The sequence below is a fragment of the Sciurus vulgaris genome (genome assembly GCF_902686455.1).
Source record: "Sciurus vulgaris genome assembly, chromosome: 5".
Taxonomy (NCBI): domain Eukaryota; kingdom Metazoa; phylum Chordata; class Mammalia; order Rodentia; family Sciuridae; genus Sciurus; species Sciurus vulgaris.
The window spans coordinates 115,848,468-115,867,830 of record NC_136465.1 but is presented as its reverse complement, the minus strand read 5'-3'; the positions used below and the strand labels follow the sequence as shown (position 1 = coordinate 115,867,830).

Genomic DNA, 19,363 nt, shown 5'->3' with positions numbered 1-19,363 from the left:
CCCCCTTAAAGGAGAGGTATTGGAAACCTGCAGGGTCACTATAAGCCTAAAGGGGGGAAACTGCAACATCTCAGATCTACATGGCTAGAGAAGAAGATACACGAACAAAATGAAAAAAACAAGGGAAAAGTGTCCCAAACAAACCAAGATGCTATATTAATAGAATCCAATAACAGCATGGTAGAAGAAATGTCAGAAAAGGAGTTCAGAATATACATAATTCAAATGATCTGTGAAGCAAAGGATGAGATAAGAGAGCAAATGCAGGCAATGAATGATCACTCCAATAAACAGTTAAAAGCACAAATGCAGAAAGCAAAAGATCATTACAATAAGGAGGTAGAGATTCTGAAAAAAAAAAAAAAAAGAATCCTTTGAAATAAAGGAAACAATAAACCAAATTAAAAACTCAAAAGAAAGCATCACCAACACTTGGAAGACAGAATCTCAAAAAATGAAGACAAAATATTTAATCTCAAAAATAAAGTTGACCAAACAAAGAAGATGGTAAGACATCATGAACAGAACCTCCAAGAACAATAGAGTATCATGAAAAGACCAAATCTAAGAATTATTGGGATTGAGGAAGGCACAGAGATACAAACCAAAGGAAAGAACAATCGATTCAATGAAATAATACCAGAAAATTTCCCAAACCTGAAGAATGAAAAGGAAAATCAAATACAAGAGGCTTACAGAACACCAAATGTACAAAATTACAACAGATCCACACCAAGGCACATTACAATGAAAATGCCTATCATATAAAATAAAGATAGAATTTTAAAGGTTTTGAGAGAAAAGCATCAGATTACATTTGGGGGCAACCAATAGAGATTTCTCAGCCCAGACCCTAAAAGCTAGAAGGGCCTGGAACAACATACTTCAAGTTCTGAAAGAACATGGACGCCAACCAAGAATCTTACACGCAGCAAACTAACCAGATTTGATGACAAAATAAAATCCTTCCATGATAAACAAAAGCTAAAAGAATTTGCAAATAGCCTGAACTACAGAACTTTCTCAGAAAAATATTCCATGAGGAGGAAATGAAAAACAACAATGTAAGTCAGCAAAGGGAGGAACTACCCTAAAGAAAAAGCCAATCAAAGGAGAAACCAAGTTAAGTTAAAAACCGAAAATAAGCCAAAATGACCAAGAATACAAATTATATCTCAAAATAATAGCCTAAATGTTAATGGCCTAAACTCATTAATCAAAAGACACAGACTTGGGGTCTGTGGTGATAGCTCAGTCAGTAGAGTGCTTGCCTTGCAAGCATAAGTCCCTGGGTTCGATCCCCAGCACCGCAAAAAAAAAAAAAAAAAAGAAAAAAGAAAAAAGACACAGACTTGCAGATTGGATTAAAAAGAAAGACCCAACAATAAGCTGCCTTCAGGAGACTCACAGAAAAAGACGTCCACAGAATAAACATGAAAGGATAGAAAAAAACATACTATTCACACAGATTCAGTAAAAAAGTGGAGGTTTCCATCTTCATGTCTGATAAAGTGGACTTCAAGCCAAAATTTGTCAGAAGGGATAACAAAGGACATTTCATACTGCTTAAGGGAACCATAAATCAGCAAGATATAACAATCATAACTATTTATGCCCCAAACAATGGTGCATCCGTGTACATCAAACAAATCCTTCTCAATTCCAGAAGCAAAATAGACCACAACACAATAATACTGGGTGACATTAACGCACTGCTCTCACCACTGGGTAGATCTTCCAAACAAAAACTGAACAAAGAAACCATAGAACTCAATAACACAATCAATAACTTAGACTTAACAGACATACACAGAATATTCCATCCATCAATGAGTGAATACACCTTCTTCTCAGCAGCACATGGATCATAGACCATATGTCATGCCACAAAGCAGCTCTTAGTAAATACAAAAAAAGAGATACCACCTTGTATCCTATCAGATCATAATGGAATGAAATTAGAGATCAATGATAAAATAAAAAAAAAAAACAAACTACTCCAATACTTGGAGACTCAATAATATGCTATTGAATGATGCATGGATAACAGAAGATATCTGGGAAGAGATAAAAAAAATTCCTAGAGGTAAATGAGAACAATGATATAACACATCAAAATCTCTGGGACACTATGAAAGCAGTACTAAGAGGAAAATTAATTGCATGGAGCACATTCAAGAAAAGAATAAAAAGTCAACAAATAAATGACCTAACGTCACATCTCAAAGCCCTAGAAAGAGAACAGATCAACACCAATAGTAGTAGAAGACAGGAAATAATATCAGAGCTTTGAAATCAATGAAATTGAAACAAAATAAACAATTCCAAAAATTGACAAAGCAAAAAGTTGGTTCCTTGAAAGAGTAAACAAAACTGATAAACTTTAGCCTCACTAACAGAGAGAGAAAACTCAAATTACAAAAATTTGTGATGAAAAAGGAAGTAGCATGACAGACACCACTGAAATACATAACATAAATGAGAAGCTACTTTGAAAATCTATTCTCCAACAAAATAGAAAATCTTGAAGACATTGACAAATTTTTAGAGACATACAATCCTCCCAAACTGATTCAGGACGACATACACAATTTAAACAGATCAATTTCAAGCAATGAAATAGAAAAAGCTATCAAAAGCCTACCAACCAAGAAAAGCCCAGGACCAAATGGATTCTCAGCCGAGTTCTACAAGACCTTCAAAGAAGAACTAATACCAATATTCCTCAAAGTATTCCATGAAATACAAAAGGAGGGAAAGAACCCTTCCAAACTCATTCTATGAAGCTAGTATCATCCTGAGACCAAAACCAGACAAAGATGCATCAAGAAAAGAAAACTTTAGACCAATATCCCTGATGAACATAAATGCAAAAATCCTTAACAAAATACTGGCAAATCGCATACAAAAACATACAAAAAGATAGTGCATGATGATCAAGTGGGGTTCATCCCAGGAATGCAAGGTTGTTTCAACATCTGGAAATCAATACATGTAATTCATCACACCAGTAGACTTAAAGTTAAGAATCATATGATTATTTCAATAGATGGCAGAAAAAGCGTTGATAAAATACAGTACCCCTTCATGCTCAAAACACTAGAAAAAACTGAAAGCATTCCCTCTAAAAACTGGAACAAGACAGGGATGCCCTCTTTAACCACTTCTATTCAACATCATCCTTAAAACACTAGCCAGAGCAATTAGACAGAACGAAGAATTTAAAGGGTTACGAATAGGAAGAGAAGAACTCAAGCTATCACTATTTGCTGACAACATGATTCTATATTTAAAGGATCCAAAAAACTCCACCAGAAAATTTCTAGAACTAATAAATGAATTCAGCAAAGTAGTAGGATATAAAATTGACACACATAAATCTAATGCATTTCTATTCATAAGTGATGAATCCTCTGAAAGAGAAATTAGGAAAAGTACTCCATTCACAATAGCCTAAAAAAAAAAAATACTTGGGAATCAAGTTAACAAAAGAGGTGAAAGACCTCTACAGTGAAAACTACAGAACACTAAAGAAAGAAATTAAAGGAAATCTTAGACAATGGAAAGATCTCCCATGTTCTTGGACAGACAGAATTAATATTGTCAAAATGGCCATACTACCAAAGGTGCTATACATATTCAATGCAATTCCAATTAAAATCCCAATGACATTCCTCATAGAAATAGAGAAAGCAATCATGAAGTTCATCTGGAAGATTAACAGACCCAGAATAGCCAAAGCAATCCTGAGCAGGAAGAGTAATACATGAGGTATAATACCAGACCTTAAACTATACTACAGAGCAACAATAACAAAAACAGCATGGTACTGGCACCAAAATAGACAGGTAGACTAATGGTACAGAATAGAAAACATAGAGACAAACCCACATAAATACAGTTATCTCATACAAGACAAAAGTGCCAAAAAAACATACAACAGAGAAAAGATAGCCTCTTCAACAAATGGTGCTGGGAAAACTGGAAATCCATATGCAGCAAAATGAAATTAAACCCCTATCTCTCATCCTGCACAAAACTCAACTCAAGGTAGATCAAGGACATAGGAATTAGACCAGAGACCCTGCACCAAATAGAAGAAAAAATAGGCCTGAATCTTTATCATGTTGGCTTAGGACCAGACTTCCTGAACAAGACTCCCAGAGCACAAGAAATAAAAGCAAGAATCAATAAATGAGATGGATTCAAACTAAAAAGCTTTTTCTCATCAAAGGAAACAATCAATAATGTGAAAAAAGAGCCTACAGAGTGGAAGAAAGTTTTTTCCACACTCACTTCGGATAGAGCACTAATCTCCAAAATTTATAAAGAACTTAAAAAACTTTACACCAAAAATAGAAAGACCCCAATCAATAAATGGGCTAAGGAACTGGGCAAACACTTCACAGAAGAAGATATACAGGTGATCAACAAATATATAAAAACGTGTTCAACATCTCTAGTAATTAGAGACATGCAAATCAAAACTACCCTAAGATTTCATCTCACTCCAATTAGAATGGCTGTTATCAAGAATACAAGCAATAACAGGTGTTGGCATGGATGTGGGGGCAAAGGCACACTCATACATTGCTGGTGGAGTTGCAAATTGAAGCAGCCACTCTTGAAAGCAGTATAGAGATTCCTCAGAAACCTTGGAATGGACCCACCATTTGACCCAGCTATCCCACTCCTCAGTTTATACCCAAAGGACTTAAAATCAGCATACTACAGTGATGCAGCCACATCAATGTTTATAGTAGCTCAATTCACAATAGTTAGATTATGGAACCAACCTAGATGCCCTTCAATAGATGAAAAGATAAAGAAACTGTGGTATATATACACAATGGAATATTATTCAGTCACGAAGATGAATAAAATTATGGCATTTTCAGGTAAATGGATGGAGTTGGAGAATATCCTAAATGAGATAAGCCAATCCCAAAAAACTAAAGGCCAAATGTTTTCTCTGATAAGTGGATGATGATACATAATGGGTGGGGAGGGCAGGTAAGAGAAGAATGGAGGAACTTTGGATTGTGTAGAGGGAAATGAGGGGGGAAGAGTGAGGGAAGGAAAGATAGTGGAATGAGACAGACATCATTATCTTATGTACATGTATGATTACATGAATGGTGTGAATCTACATCATGTATAATGATAGAAATGAAAAGTTGTACCCCATTTGTGTACAATGAATCAAAATGTGGTCTGTAAAAATAAAAATAAATAAAATTTTTAAAAAAGAATTGAAAGTTACAATACAATTTCCATTAAATTCAATTTCCCTTCTGTGGGAAAAAAAATTTTTTTTAAATAAAATGGTTCTCAACAAAAAAATTTGAGACATGCAAACCAAAATACGGATCATACACAAGTGAAAAGTAAAAAAAGTAGTCAATAGCTGGGCATGGTGGCACATGCCTGCAATTCCAGCTGCTCAGGAGGCTGAGGCATGACATTCCAAATTGGAGAGTAGCCTGGACAGCTTAACGAGACACTATTTCAAAAGGAAACACAAAACCATATATAGTAAATAGAAATGACTGGGCAAGTGGGCAAGACCCTGTCTCAAAAAGTTAAAAAGGACCAGGCATGGTGGTACAAGCATGTAATCATAACTACTCAGGAGGTTGAGGCAGAAAGATCGCAAGTTTGAGGCCAACATTGGGCAACTTACCAAGACCCTGTCTCAAAAAAAAGGAAAAGGGTAGGGTATAGCTCAGTGGTAGAGTGCCTCTGAGTTCAATCCCCCGTACTGCAAAAAGAAAAAAAGAATGATGCTCTCTACAAGAGACATACTACACACTGTAGATTCAAAGACATGTAGGGGCTGAAAGTAAAAGAATGAAAAAAGTTATATGATGCACACAGTAACCAACAGAGATCTGAAGAGTCTATGCTAACATAAGACAAAAAATACTTAAAGATGAAACTATTATTAGAGCCGGGTGCTATGTCGCACACCTGTAATCCCAACGGCTGGGGAAGCTGTGGCAGGAGGATCACAAGTTCAAAGCCAGCTTCAGCAACTTAGTGAGGTCCTAAAGCAACTCAGGGAGACCCTGTTTCAAAATAAAATATTTTAAAAAGGGCTGGAGATGTGGCTCACTGGTTAAGCACCACTGGGTTCATTTCCTGGTACCAAAAAAAAGAAAATGTTAAGAGAGACAAAGCAAGACTTCCCCTAAGCCCCCAAAGAGGGTTCAATCTCCACTGGACGCAGGGGTACTGTACCATTGAACTACACCCCTGCCCGCTTTTTTGAGGGGGGAAGCAGGGGCACTCTACCATGGAACCACATCCCAAGTCCTTGTTTTTAAATTGTTTTTAAGTTGTAGATGGATACAATACCTCTGTTTTAAAAAAAAAAATATATATATATATATATATTTCTTAGTTGTAGATGGACACAATACCTTTATTTTATTTATTTATTTTTATGTGGGACTGAGGATCGAACCCAGTGCCTCATGCATGCTAGGCCAGCGATCAGCCACTGAGCTACAACCCCAGTGCCTATCCCAAGCCTTTTTTATTTTCTATTTTGAGACAGGGTCTTACTAAATTGCTAAGGCTAGCCTTGATCTTGCAATCCTCCTGCCTTGGCCTCCCAAATTCCTGGGATTACAAGGATGTACCACCATGCTTGGCCAAAGGAGGACATTTTACAAGGATAAAAGCATCACTTGAGCCAGGCACGGTGGCACACACCTGTATTCCTAGAGACTCAGGAGACTGAGCAGGAAGATTGAAAGTTCCAGACCAACCTCAGCAACTTAGTGAGCCCCTAAGGACTTAGTGAGACCCTGTCCAAAAAAGAAAGAAATAAATAAAGAAAAGAAAAGAAAAGAAAAGAAAAGAAAAGAAAAGAAAAGAAAAGAAAAGAAAAGAAAAGAAAAGAAAGAAAGAAAGAAAGAGAGAAAATAAATTTCAAAAGGGCTGAGGGGGGCTGGGGATATAGCTCAGTTGGTAGAGTGCTTGCCTCACAAGCCCAAGGCCCTGGGTTCAAATACCCAGCACCGCAAAAAAAAAAAAAAAAAAAAAAAGGGCTGTGGAAGTGGCTCAGTGGTTAAGTACCTCTGGGTTCAATCTTTGGTACCAAAAAAAGAAAGAAAGAAAGAAAAAAGAATCACTTCATCAAGAAGGTACAGCAATTGTAAACATAAATTAACCTAATAAAAGAGCCCCCAAATATATTAAGCAATGGTTGACAGAATGGAATGGAGAAATAGACAATTGGATGATAATAGTTGGAGACTTCAATATCCTATTACCATCATGGTCATATCAACAAGAGAAAATTTGAACACTATAAACCATCTATATTTAATAAACATCTATATAATGCACTATCCAACAACAGAATACAAATTCTTTTTTATTTTTATTGTTTTGAGAAGGGGTCTTACTATGTTGCTCAGGCTAGTTCCAAACTCCTGGCTCAAGTAATACCCCTTGCTTTAGCCTTCGGAGCAGATGGGACCACAGGTGCAGGCTACTGTGCCCAGTTTTGAACCCAAGTTCTTTTAAGGTTCATGTGAAACCTTCATCAGGATAGAATATGTTAGGTCAAAATATAAGTCTTGATAAATTTAAAAGTATTATAAAAGTGCAAAATATGTCCTACCACGAGGAGAAAAAAATTAAATGAGTAACAGAAGGAGGAAATGGGAAATTCATAAGTATGTGGAAAATAAACAACATATAACTAAATAAACAATGGTTCAAAGAAGAAATAAGAATAATAAAAAGAAGAAATAGTTCAAATGGAAATTAGAAAAATACCTTGAGATTAATAAAAATTAAAACAAAATCTATTATACTTTATGGGATGCAGCTAAAAAAAGTGCTTAGAGGGAAGGTTACAGCTATTAATGAATATAATTTAAAAGAAAAAAATATCTCAAATCAATAACCTAACCCAATAAAAAAGAAAAGCAAACTAAATACAAAGCAAATACAGGGAAGGACATAATAGAGATTAGCAAGGAAATAAATGAAGAGGGAATGGAAAAATATTGGAGAAAAGTGAATAAAACCAAAAGTTGATTGAAAAGATCAACAAATTGAAAAAAGCTTCAGTTAGACTGACCAAAATAAAATAAAACACAAGTTACTAAAGTCAGGAATAAAAGAGAACATTACTCTCAGTTTCACAAAAATAAAAAGGATTATAATGAATACTGTGAACAACCAAACTCGAACAAATTAGATAACTTAGATGAAATGCAAAAACTCCTAGAAAGGTACAAATGACAGAAACTGACTCGAGAAGATATAAAAAATCTGAAGTTGAAATTAAGAAAACAATTCCATTTACAAAAACACCAAAAAGAAAAAGTACTTATGAATAAATTTAACAAAAGAAGTTCATGATTTGTACACTCAAAACTGCAAAACACAATCGAAAGACATTTAGAAGACCTAGATAAATGGAAAGACATTCCATATTCATGAATCGGCAAGACCTGGTATTATTAAGATGGTGATACTCCTTAAAGTGATCCTACAGATTCAAAATAATTCCTATCAAAAACCTAGGTGCGGCTGGAGTTGTGGCTTACTGGTAGAGCCCTTGCCTAGCGCATGTGAGGCACTGGGTTCAATCCCCAGCACCACATACAAAATGTTAAAATGAAAATATTAAAAAGGAAAAAAAAAAAACTGTTAGGTGGCTGGGGTTTTTTTTCTCCCAGAAATTGACAATGAGTATAAAATTCATATGGAAGTACAAGGAACCCATTATATTCAAAGTAATTGTGAAAAAGGAAAATGAAGTGGGAGGACTCACACTTCCAGATTTCAAAACTTACTACAGAGCTAAAGTCACAAAGCCCTTTTTTTTTCTGAAACTGGGGATTGAACAGGATTTTACCACTGAATTACATCCCCAGCCCTCTTTATGTTTTAATTTTGAGACAGGGGTCTCAAAGAGTTGCTGAGATTGGCCTCAAACTTGGAATCCTTTTGCTTTACCCTCCTGAGTTGTTGGGATTACAGGTGTGTACCACCACTCCTGGCTTTATGAATCCTTTTTGATATTGACATAAGTACAGATATACAAGAACAATGGAATAGAACTGACAGTCCAGGAATAAACCCATATATTCATGGTCAACTGATTTTTGACAAGGGTGCCAAGAGAACTGAATGGGGAGAAAGAATAGTTTAACAAACGATGCTAGGACAACTAGTTATCCACCTACAAAAGAATATAATTGGATCCCTACCTAACACCATATGCAAAATTAATCTCAACTGGAACTAAGACCTAAATGCAGGAGATAAAAGTATAAAACTTTTTAAAGAAGACATAGTGTCAATCTTTATGACCTTGGATTAGGCGGTGGTTCTGAACACAAACAAGACACATTGGGCTTTGTCAAAACTAAATACTTGCCAGGTATGGTGGTACATACCTGTAATCCCAGCAGTTTGGGAGGTAAAGGCAGGAGGACCACAAGTTCAAAGCCAGCCTCAGCAACTCAGTGTGGCTCTAAGCAACTTAGCAAGACCCTGTCTCAAATAAAAATAAAAAAGGGCTGGGGTTATAACTCAGTGGTAGTGTCTCCCTATTACCACACATACATACAAATGAAATTTTCAAAAAGTAGAAATGAAACAATTATATATATTTTTACCAAGGTGGGGAAGACTGTGGAAATATTATATGTGGGTGAGAAAGAAGGATTGCTCTAAGTGGATTGTTAAGTGAGCAATTGGAGAAAATACTTTGCAAGTTCAGAGGAGAGATGTGGTTTCGGGATATAAAATTGGGGGGAAATGAATGAAATATATTTTATATTATAATATTATTTATATGTATGAATAATCCCTGGAACATAGGAAGATCTACGTTAAGCCATTCTATGTCTAGAGTAATAGCCAATTGTTCTAGTATGATTTGTAGAATCCCTTCTCCATTTGTAATACAAATTTTCCTTATATATTAAGAGTTGGTTTCTATCATTGCATTTTTTTATGCAGGAATTTTTTGGGGAGGTAGGAACTGGGAATTGAACTCAAGGGCACTTTACCAGTGAATTACATGCCCACTCCTTTTTTATTTTGAGATAAGTCTCACTAAGTTGCTGAGGCTGGCCTCAAACCTGGATCCTCTGCCTCAACCTCCTAAGTCAATGGAATTTTACAGGCGTATGCTACTATGCCTGGTTTACATAGGAACTGTTTCAGAAGAGAGTAGATTGGAAGCCCAGATTCCTCTCAATTTTTCTCAAGTTACAAGAATGTAAGTGATTCTAGACCTGTTTCACCTTTGCTATGTAGGGAGGAATCGCCTAGATTCTTCCTAACTCTCAGAGCATTCTGGCAAGTCCCATGAGATCCTAGACAGGAAGTTCAGAAAGTTTACTAATCTGAAGTGGCAAAAAGAACAGATTCCATGAGTAATATTTTAAGTCAACTCTCCTTATAATTTGATCAATTTTTAAAGTTTTTAATTATAAGTAATAAAAACACATGAAATTTACCATGTTAACCACAATAATTTGGAGGCAAATACTGGGGATTGAACTCTGGGGCACGTAAGCACTGAGTCACACCTGCAGCCCCTTTGATTTTTTATTTTGAGACAAAGTCTCAATAAGCTGTTTAGGGCTTTGATAAATTTTTGAGGAAGGCCTCTATGCAATCAATCCTTCTGCCTCAGCCTTCTGTGATACTGGGATTACAGGTATGAACCACCATGCCCTGCTCATGATTTTTTTTTTTTTTTTGGTACCAGGGGATTGACCCCAGGAGTGCATAATCATCAAAGCATATCCCTAGCCCCCCCCCCTTTTTTTTTAGCCCATTTTATTTTTTATTTTGAGACAGGATCTTGCTAAATTGCTCAGGGCCTCACTAAATTGCTAAGACTGGATTTAAACTTGAGATATTCCTGCCTCAGTGCTCTGAGTGACTGGAATTACAGGCATGTACCACCATGCATAGCTCATGATAAATTTTTTAATACAGTCTTTGCATTTGATATTCCCTTCAGAAAACTTTTGTAGAGTATTTCCTGATAATTGGCCCTTGGTTTAAATTAGTACTTTCTCAAAGAGGCTGTTTCTCAACACTAAGAATAGTTTCATCTTCACTCCTAGTTACTTTGTCTCATTACCCTGAAACACTCTTCACTTTTTGAAATATTTGTGCTTTTAGCTTATTAACTATCCCCCGTAACACTAAAAAAAAAAAAAAAAAAAAAAAATCCATCATAGTAATGGGGTCTGTTTGCTCTACTCCACATGACTACAATAGTGCTTTGCACATACTATGTCCTGTTAAGTTTTGTTAAAATACTTGGTGAGAGGCTGGGGTTGTAGCTTAATGGTATAGCACGTGCCTATCAGGTGTGAGGCATTGGGTTCGATTCTCAGCATCATATAAAGATTAAATAAATAAATAAATAAATAAATAAATAAATAAATAAATAAATAAATAATAAAGGTCCATCAACAACTCAAATTTTTTTCAAAACCTACTTGGTGAATAATATAGTGCTTTTTGTTTTGAGGTACTGGGAACTGACCCCAGGGGTACTCTACCATTGTGCTACATCCCTGGTCCTTTGTTTTTTTCATCAAGTCTGACTCTTACTAAATTGTTGAGGCTGGCTTTGATTTTGTGATCCTCCTGCCTCAGCCTCCTAAGTAGCTGGGATTGCTTTGTTTTTCACTTTTTTGTGTTGCGATACTAAACCAGGGCATCACACATGCTAGAAAAGCTCTTTACTCCTGAGCTACATATACCCTTAACTCTACAGTGCTTTTTAAAAATTGCCAAGCATTTTCATGTATCTCACTGGATCATTTTAACTCTTTGACTAAAATGGGATTTCCATTCTCACTGTACAGTCTTAAGAGAAACATCTCACCCCAGGCCATAGGGCTTATAAAACAGCGCTAGGATTGCTACACTGGTGGATTGCTTTTTCCAATGTATTCACTCCAGTTCTAGGGCTAAGGGTATTTTATATTACTTTGCCATAAAGGAAGTACCTGACTCTGGAGAGTAGTAGAAACAATCCTAACATTTTTTTACAAGTAGATAGTTCTTGGAGTTGAACTCTTACTACCATCATCCTCATTCCCTCACCTCATACAGTCTCACACACACAGAGCAGAAAACTGTGACCACAGTGATGGTAAGGTGCTCATAAAGAAGAAAATACATCTACTCACCTGTTTGAAACCCTGAAATCCCATGTTTAACTTGCTTAGTTCCTCCTTTGCCCTGTTTTTAATAGCTTTATTGAGGTATAGTCTTTTTTTCTTTTTCAGTATAGAGTCTTAAATATAGTTTAGTAGTTCATCATTCTTTCATTAGGTTTCTTATTTCTTTTTCTTTTTTAGTACCAAGGAGTTACATCTCCAATCCTTTTGATTTTTTTTTTTTTTTCCACTTTTGAGACAGGGTCTCACTAAGCTGCTTAGGGTCTCGGTGAATTTCTGAGGCTGGCCTCAAACTTGGAACCCACCTGCCTCGGCCTTCCCATTCAGCCTGGCTCATTAGGTTTCACTTAGACTACACTTTCACAAAAATCTTCTGAAGGCTGCCTCATAATTCAACTCCTGATTTAAATGTTACTTTCTGAAAGAGGCTTTCTTTCAACACTAAGAGCAGTTTCTTCCCCACTCCTAGTTATTTCTGGGATTGACCCCAAGGCCTCACGGCATAGCAGGCAAGCTGTCTACCCCTGAGTTTATCCCCAGCCCAATATTCTAGCTTTTAAAGTGTGCTCCGTGAAATCATCTCATTCCCTAGAATTTTTGCTCCACTACAGATACCTGTGAAGATTCTATTTCCTCTCTTTCCTTTCTTCCCTCCCGCTTCTACAGCCGAACACGTGTGACCTGTGTATACAGTACTCAGCCTTCCACCTCAGGCCTGCCCACTGTAAGCCCCGCCCCTCAGCCCCTCTCCAACTCAGCCCCCACGAGTCTCGCCCTTCCCCCCGCAACTTCTCGCGAGAGGTAAGCTCGCCTGGCCGGACGGGAGGAAAGTATCTGCTTCGCTGAGGGGGGAAAAGGAGGAGCTGGAGACAGATTGTGGGACCGAGCGCGGGCGGGCGGGAGGCGACGGAGCTACCAGCGGGTGAGTCCTGTTAACATTAGCTAGTCCATGATCTGACAGCAGTCTCCCCTTCAACTCTGGCCAGTCACAGCGTCCCGGGCTGGGGTCTCCCCTCCCAGTCTGTGTTGGACGGGGGCGCTGAGGCGGTGGCCGGGCCCTGTCTGAGGAAGAGGGTGGGGCTTAGGCTAAAGAAGACCAATAAGAGAGAAGGAAGCCACGATTGGCGGCGATGAGCGCTAATGGGAGATCGCTTTTGCCTTGCGGAGTGCCGCCCCTCTTCTCTCCCTCCTCCCGCCTCCTTCCTTTTGGAGGAAGGCGGGGCCAGAGGCCCGAAGTGTGGGGAGAACTTGGGGTAAGTAGCCCCGGGGGGCACAGGGCGTGGCAAGGAGAGGGGAGTTGAATCTTGAAGGAAGTATAGTCTAGTAGAGCCTAATACAAGGATGGTGGAATGGGAGAAAGAGGAGGACTGCTAAACTATATTGAAGACCCAGGACTTCCCAGAGTAGGGTTAGGGACTTGGCATTGGAAAAGGCAGGGGTAATCTGTAAGAGGTAGAATAAAGTAGGTGATAACAAAACCCTTGATCAGGTGAAAACGTGCATTGGATTTGGCTAGAAAGATGAATAGGGGTAAATCATTGAAAATGAGGGTCATGGCATTTCTACTGAATTAATAAAAATATCAGAGAGAAAGTATAGATTTGGAGAAAATGTAAGTGATTGAGTTTAGGAAGACAGTAGGAATGGGCTGAATCTCCAGAAGTCTTGGCTTTGGAAATGGTATGGGAGTCGAAAGGGATAAGGGAGATGTTTGGAAAGAAGACGGCTGATGTATACAGGTCTTTAGCCTAGGTATGTAAAGAAGGCTGGGACGTTGACTTAGGCCTTCTGGTGGTTATGGCACTCAGCCTGCAAGAATACTGAGATAGGGGTCGGGAAAAAGAAAATAGAATACTCATCATTACTCAGATTTTTGTTCTCCCTCTATTCCCCTTACCAAACTTCAATCTCTTCCAAAGCAGAGATGTGAGCTTGGGGCTTAAGGAGCCCCATAGGGACTTATATGTAGCTTTGAATTGTTTGTTATGTTCTCTTCACTCCCGTGTTTACTACCCTGGGCACCTCCTTCCCAGATTCCCTCGTTGCAACTTGCCTAACTTTAAAATTTTGTTTTCTACTTAACAGAGGATATTTGAGTATATCAGGTTCCTGTTGTATTAAGGATAGGTTTGTGGAGGTGTGCAGATTTTCCTCAGCAAACTCACTCGATTTCTATATTTAAAATTTGGCAGTATAATTTGTGTAGAAACATAAGTCTCTATAGGTGTTCTAAGCACAGATATACTAAAATAAAAGTTTATTTTGTTAAATGTGGCTTCTATACTTCTTTTTTTTTTTTTTTTTTTTTTGGTACTAGGAATTGAACCCAGAGTCACTTTGCCACTAAGCCACATCCCCAGCCCTTTTTATTTTTTATTTTGAGACAGGGTTTCACAAAGTTGCATATGTCCTTGCTAAGTTGCTGAGGCTGGTCTCCAACTTGCAGTCCTCCTGCTTCAGCCTCCTGAGCTTCTGGGATTATAGGGGAACCCACATTCCCTCCTCCCATTCTTGAAGTTTTTAAATGGTTGGTTGTAGATAGTTTTAATTAGCTTATATTTGTATTATTTTTTAATTTTTTGTGGTGCGGATTGAACACAAGACCTTGTGCACACTAGGCCAGCATTCTACCACTGAACTACAGCACCAGCCCTATATTTTTTAAAGTGGTAGACATATTTCAGGAAAGTGAAAATTTTTCCTTTGCATCTGAACTCAAACTAAAGATGTGTCATATCTTAGAGCAAGGGTTGGGGAAATAAAACAATTTGTATAGAAACATGGAAGATGTAGTAAGGAAAGTGGAGAGTATTGCGAAATATAGTGTCTGTAAGAAAAGAAGCTAAAGAAAAGTTTGGCAGCTGTATAAGTAGTATTACCAGTTTGTTCTTAATTCTATACAGAAACGGGACAGGCCTTTGCCCTTTGTTTAATAGTTACGTATCATTTAAGAATGAGTTGGATGAATACAGCCAATCAATAACTTTTTTGGCATAGATTTTTCTTTTACATTCCTTTTTTTTTTCTTTTTCCTTTTTTTGGTACCAGGTATATAACCCAAGGATGCTTAACCACTGAGCCACATCCCCAACCCTTTTTATTTTTTATTTTGAGACAGGGTCTTGCAGTTTCTGGAGGCCTTGCTAAGTTGCTGAGGCTGGCTTTGAACTATCTATCCTCCTGCCTCAGCCTCTCAGATAGCTGTAATTACAGGCATGTACCCTGGCACCCAACTTCTTTTTTTACTTTTGATATGGCATTAATGTCTGAAATATCAGTAAAGCTAACATATGAAGATAAACTAGAGTATGTAGTTTTGTTTGTTTGTTTTGGTAGAGGGGGTTAAACCCAGGAACACTTTACCACTGAGCTACGGCCCATGTCCTTTTCATTTTCTTATTTCGAGTCTCACTGAGTTGCTGAGGGTCTCACTAAATTGTTGATACTTGTTTTGAATTTGTGATCCTCCTGTCTCAGCCTCCCCAGTCCCTGGGATTATAGGCATGTGCGCCCACCCCTGGATCAGAGTTTGTAGTTTTGTATTAACCTTTGGTTTTCAGCAACTAGTTGAAAGTTTTCTTCTTGGCTAGAAAGTTGCCCCTATAGCACATTGAGACTAATTAATTTCTGATCCATTATTGTTAACTACTGAGTTGGGTTCCAGTATTTCATGTTAGGAGCATTACCATTGGACATTCAGAACATTTTCACATTTTGCCTGACTGTAGCACAAAAAAATACCCACTGAGAAAGCAAAAGTAAATTGTTTTGGTGTTTCAATCTCTTTTTTTTTTTTGTACTGGGATTGAACCAGGGGCACTTTACCACTGAGCTACATTTCCAGGCCTTTATTTTAAGACAAGGTCTCACTGATTTGCTGGGAGTCTTGATAAACTGCTGAGGTTGGCCTCAACCTCTCCAGTAACAGATTAGAGTTGTGGGCCACAGCACCTGACCCCATCTAGAATTTGTGATGGCTTTAACTGGAGCACTATTAAGTGTAAGGGTTTTGTTTGTTTGTTTTATTCTCACTAGTGTTAACCACCTAGCAGAAAACTAAAGTGATAACATTATTCATCTTTCAATTTATGGATCAAGGTGTAGAGTCAGTGTTGTAATTTTTTTTTTTTTTTTTTTTTGGTGCTGGGGATTGAACCCAGGGCCTTGTACATGCGAGGCAAGCACTCTACCAACTGAGCTGTATCCCCAGCCCCTTTGTGTGTGTGTGTGTGTGTGTGTGTGTGTGTGTGCGTACGTACTGGGATCTGAATCCAGGGGCACTTTACCATTGAGCTAAGTCCCCAACCATTTTTATTTTTTATTTTGAGATGGGGTCTCAGTGAGTTTTCTTCAGGGTCTTGCTAAATTGCTGAAGCTGGCCCCGAACTTGAAATCCTTGCCTCAGCCTTCCAAACTGCTGGGGTTACAGGCTTGTACCACCATGAACAGTGTTGCAATTTTTTTAATAACTATTTTATATGTTTATTATATTTATGTGGTGCTGAGGCTTAAACCCAGTGTTTCACAAAACATGGGATGCAATCCCTCCACCACTGAGCCACAACCTCAGCCCTCAGTGTTATAATTTTTAAACACCATCGTTTACCATAGCTTTAAAAGGTTAATAGCTTTAGTTACTGTATCTCATTCTCTTTCCTCTCTTCACTTCTAACCCAAAGTGAAAATTGTTTTTTCAACCAACTCTTTAAGCTACTGCTTTGCCTCAAATAAAGTTCTTAACTCTTGTCTGAATACAGCTGCTCCAAAGTTCTCAAAAGATACTGTTTTGTACATGTCAAGACTATTTCCTAAGCTGTAGTAGTGGGAGGGTACAGTGTTACTACAGCCTCCTTGTCTATCCATGTATGATAAGGAGGAGCCTTCTCCTTGCAAAGAAGTTTTAGGTGGGGCAAATATCACTGTCATATAAGCGTATAATAAAGATAGCTCTCTTCTTGGGACTAGTTAACAGACTGGCAAGTAATTGCACCCAATCCCATGGTAAAGATATTCATGTTATTGTATGGATGTTGTTTCTTTGAGACAAACAAATGCAGCATTCATTAAAATTTTTTTAAATGTTCATTTCCTTTGTTGTTGGTATCTCTGAAAATGATTCTTTGATTTTGAAGGTCTTGAAAAAGTCTATCACTTTAAAAACATGTCAAACTAGGGGCTGGATTTGTGGCTCAGTGGTAGAGCGCTTGCCTGGCATGTGCAAGGCCCTGGGTTCGATTCTCAGCACTACATGTAAATAAATAAATTAAGTTCATTGACAGCTTAAAGAAAAAGGTCAAATGAAACATTTTTTAAATGTTTTATTCCACCAGGTGCAGTGACCTGTGCCTATAATCACAGTGACTTGGGAGCCTGAGGCAAGAGGATCACAATTTCAAGGCTGGCCTCAGCAATTTAGCAAGACCCTATCTCAGATTAAAAAAAAAAAAAAAAAAAAAAAAAAAAGCTTGGGTAAAGCTTCCCTTGGTTTCAATCCCTAGTACCAAAAGAAACAAACAAACAAAAACAAGTTGTCTTCCCCACTAGGTTTCTTTTGGGAACAAGTACATCATGATAGGTGAAAACACATGTTGTATGGAAGAGATCTCCATTTCACAGATACCCTGCTCCATTATTGGAGTTCTACTTTTAGAACATTCTCTACATTGTGATGAAACTCTTTAGTTCTGTCATCTGACGCCACAATAAGTAAAACTAATTCCTTGTCAACACAGTAGACTTCAGATATTTGATGACAGTTGTGCCTGATGAGGCATCTTTTTCTGGGTAAACATCCCAAGTTCTTTCAGTTTTTCCCTTAACTGACATTTTTAACAAATTTAGGCTCTTTATCAACTTAGTTATCTGAGTTTTTAGGATTCCTTATCTACATCTGAATCTCAGATAAAATCTGATAGATACAAAATATGGGAACTGGTTGTGGGGAACATGGCTTCTTTTTACTAGACTCTACACCTCTGTTCGTAAAGCCTAAGGTCACATTAGTTTGGTGGGTTTTTTTTAATGTAATTGAAAACTTTATATTTATCTGTCTTTATCATTCTATTGACTTGGGCTGCTTATTTTAGCTTCAATAACTATTTTAACCTCTTGAGCATTCCTCATATTTTTGTCTTGTTGGCAAACTTGATAAAAGGAAGCCTGTGTTTTCATTGTAGATCTTTGGTGTAAGGGTGGAGAAATGCTGTAAAACATCAGTAGACTATCATTCCGTTAACATTAGTCTGGTAACCTTTTAGGTGAAATCAGTTATGAATCCCATTTGCTGTTTTATATTATCTATATTTTCTATGATGTATCCAGAAGTATCCTATTGAGCCAGGTGTGGTGGCGCACACCTGTAATTCTAGCAACTCAGGAGTCTGAGGAGGATTGCAGTTCTAGGTTGGCCTCAGCAATTTAGTAAGGCCCTAAGCAACTTAGCAAGACCCTGTCTCAAAATAAAAAATGAAAAGGGCTGGGAATGTAGCTCAGTGACAAAGTGCCTCTGGGTTTAATCTCCAGTACCCCTGGCAAAAAAAAAAAAAAAAAAAAAAAAATTGAAGAAATGTCCTGTTGGAATCCAAAATATATTCTGTCTCCTCTACATCCCTCAGCTCCTAGGCTGGTGCTGTCAAAAGAAAAGAAAAGAAAAATTGATGTTAGATATTAGTTGCTGTTCAGCTGTCTTATACTAGTGTTTTCAGATAACTGTATAATTTGCTAATCGTTCATAAACAATTTATTTAATTCCTTTTAGAGTCTTCCTGGGAAATAACATCTATTTTACAATCTATAATTTCTATTCTTTACCTCTCACAATTAAAAAAAATTAAAATTATATTCTCCATTTTTAGGACTTATGGTTTTGAGGCTGTCCTACTTGCTTTTCTTCTTCTGTTTGTTTTTTTTTTTAAATAATCATGAAATAATTAACAGTTTATTTATAGTTGCATATTTTTTGACATCAGATGACATTCTGTTTTAGAAACCCATTTTTAGGAAGAACCGTCATTTTTTGAATATATTGAGAAATCAAGATAATTAAACTACTGCCCTTAGAACAGTTTTTATTGTAACTTCCCCATAAACTGTTTGGAATAAAAACCTATACCAACTGTAAACACACACACACGCACACATGCACACACACATGTATACCATTGCCATTTATAATCATA

At 37.4% G+C, this 19,363-nt stretch overlaps 1 protein-coding gene across 5 annotated transcripts in view; it reads left to right on the top strand.

Moving 5' to 3' along the window:
• Window positions 1-12,989: 12,989 nt before the first annotated feature.
• ATF7 (activating transcription factor 7) overlaps window positions 12,990-19,363 on the top strand; it is a 94,407-nt gene continuing 88,033 nt past the window's right edge. For 2 of the 5 annotated variants that reach the window (XM_079140891.1, XM_079140889.1), the window contains exon 1: window positions 12,990-13,107. Coding sequence is in view for 2 of the 5 variants with exons in the window: in XM_079140887.1 (XP_078997013.1) it covers window positions 13,326-13,438 (113 nt within the window). In the remaining 3 variants the exon portion in view is untranslated. The other 3 variants (XM_079140887.1, XM_079140888.1, XM_079140890.1) reach the window with 2 other exon arrangements.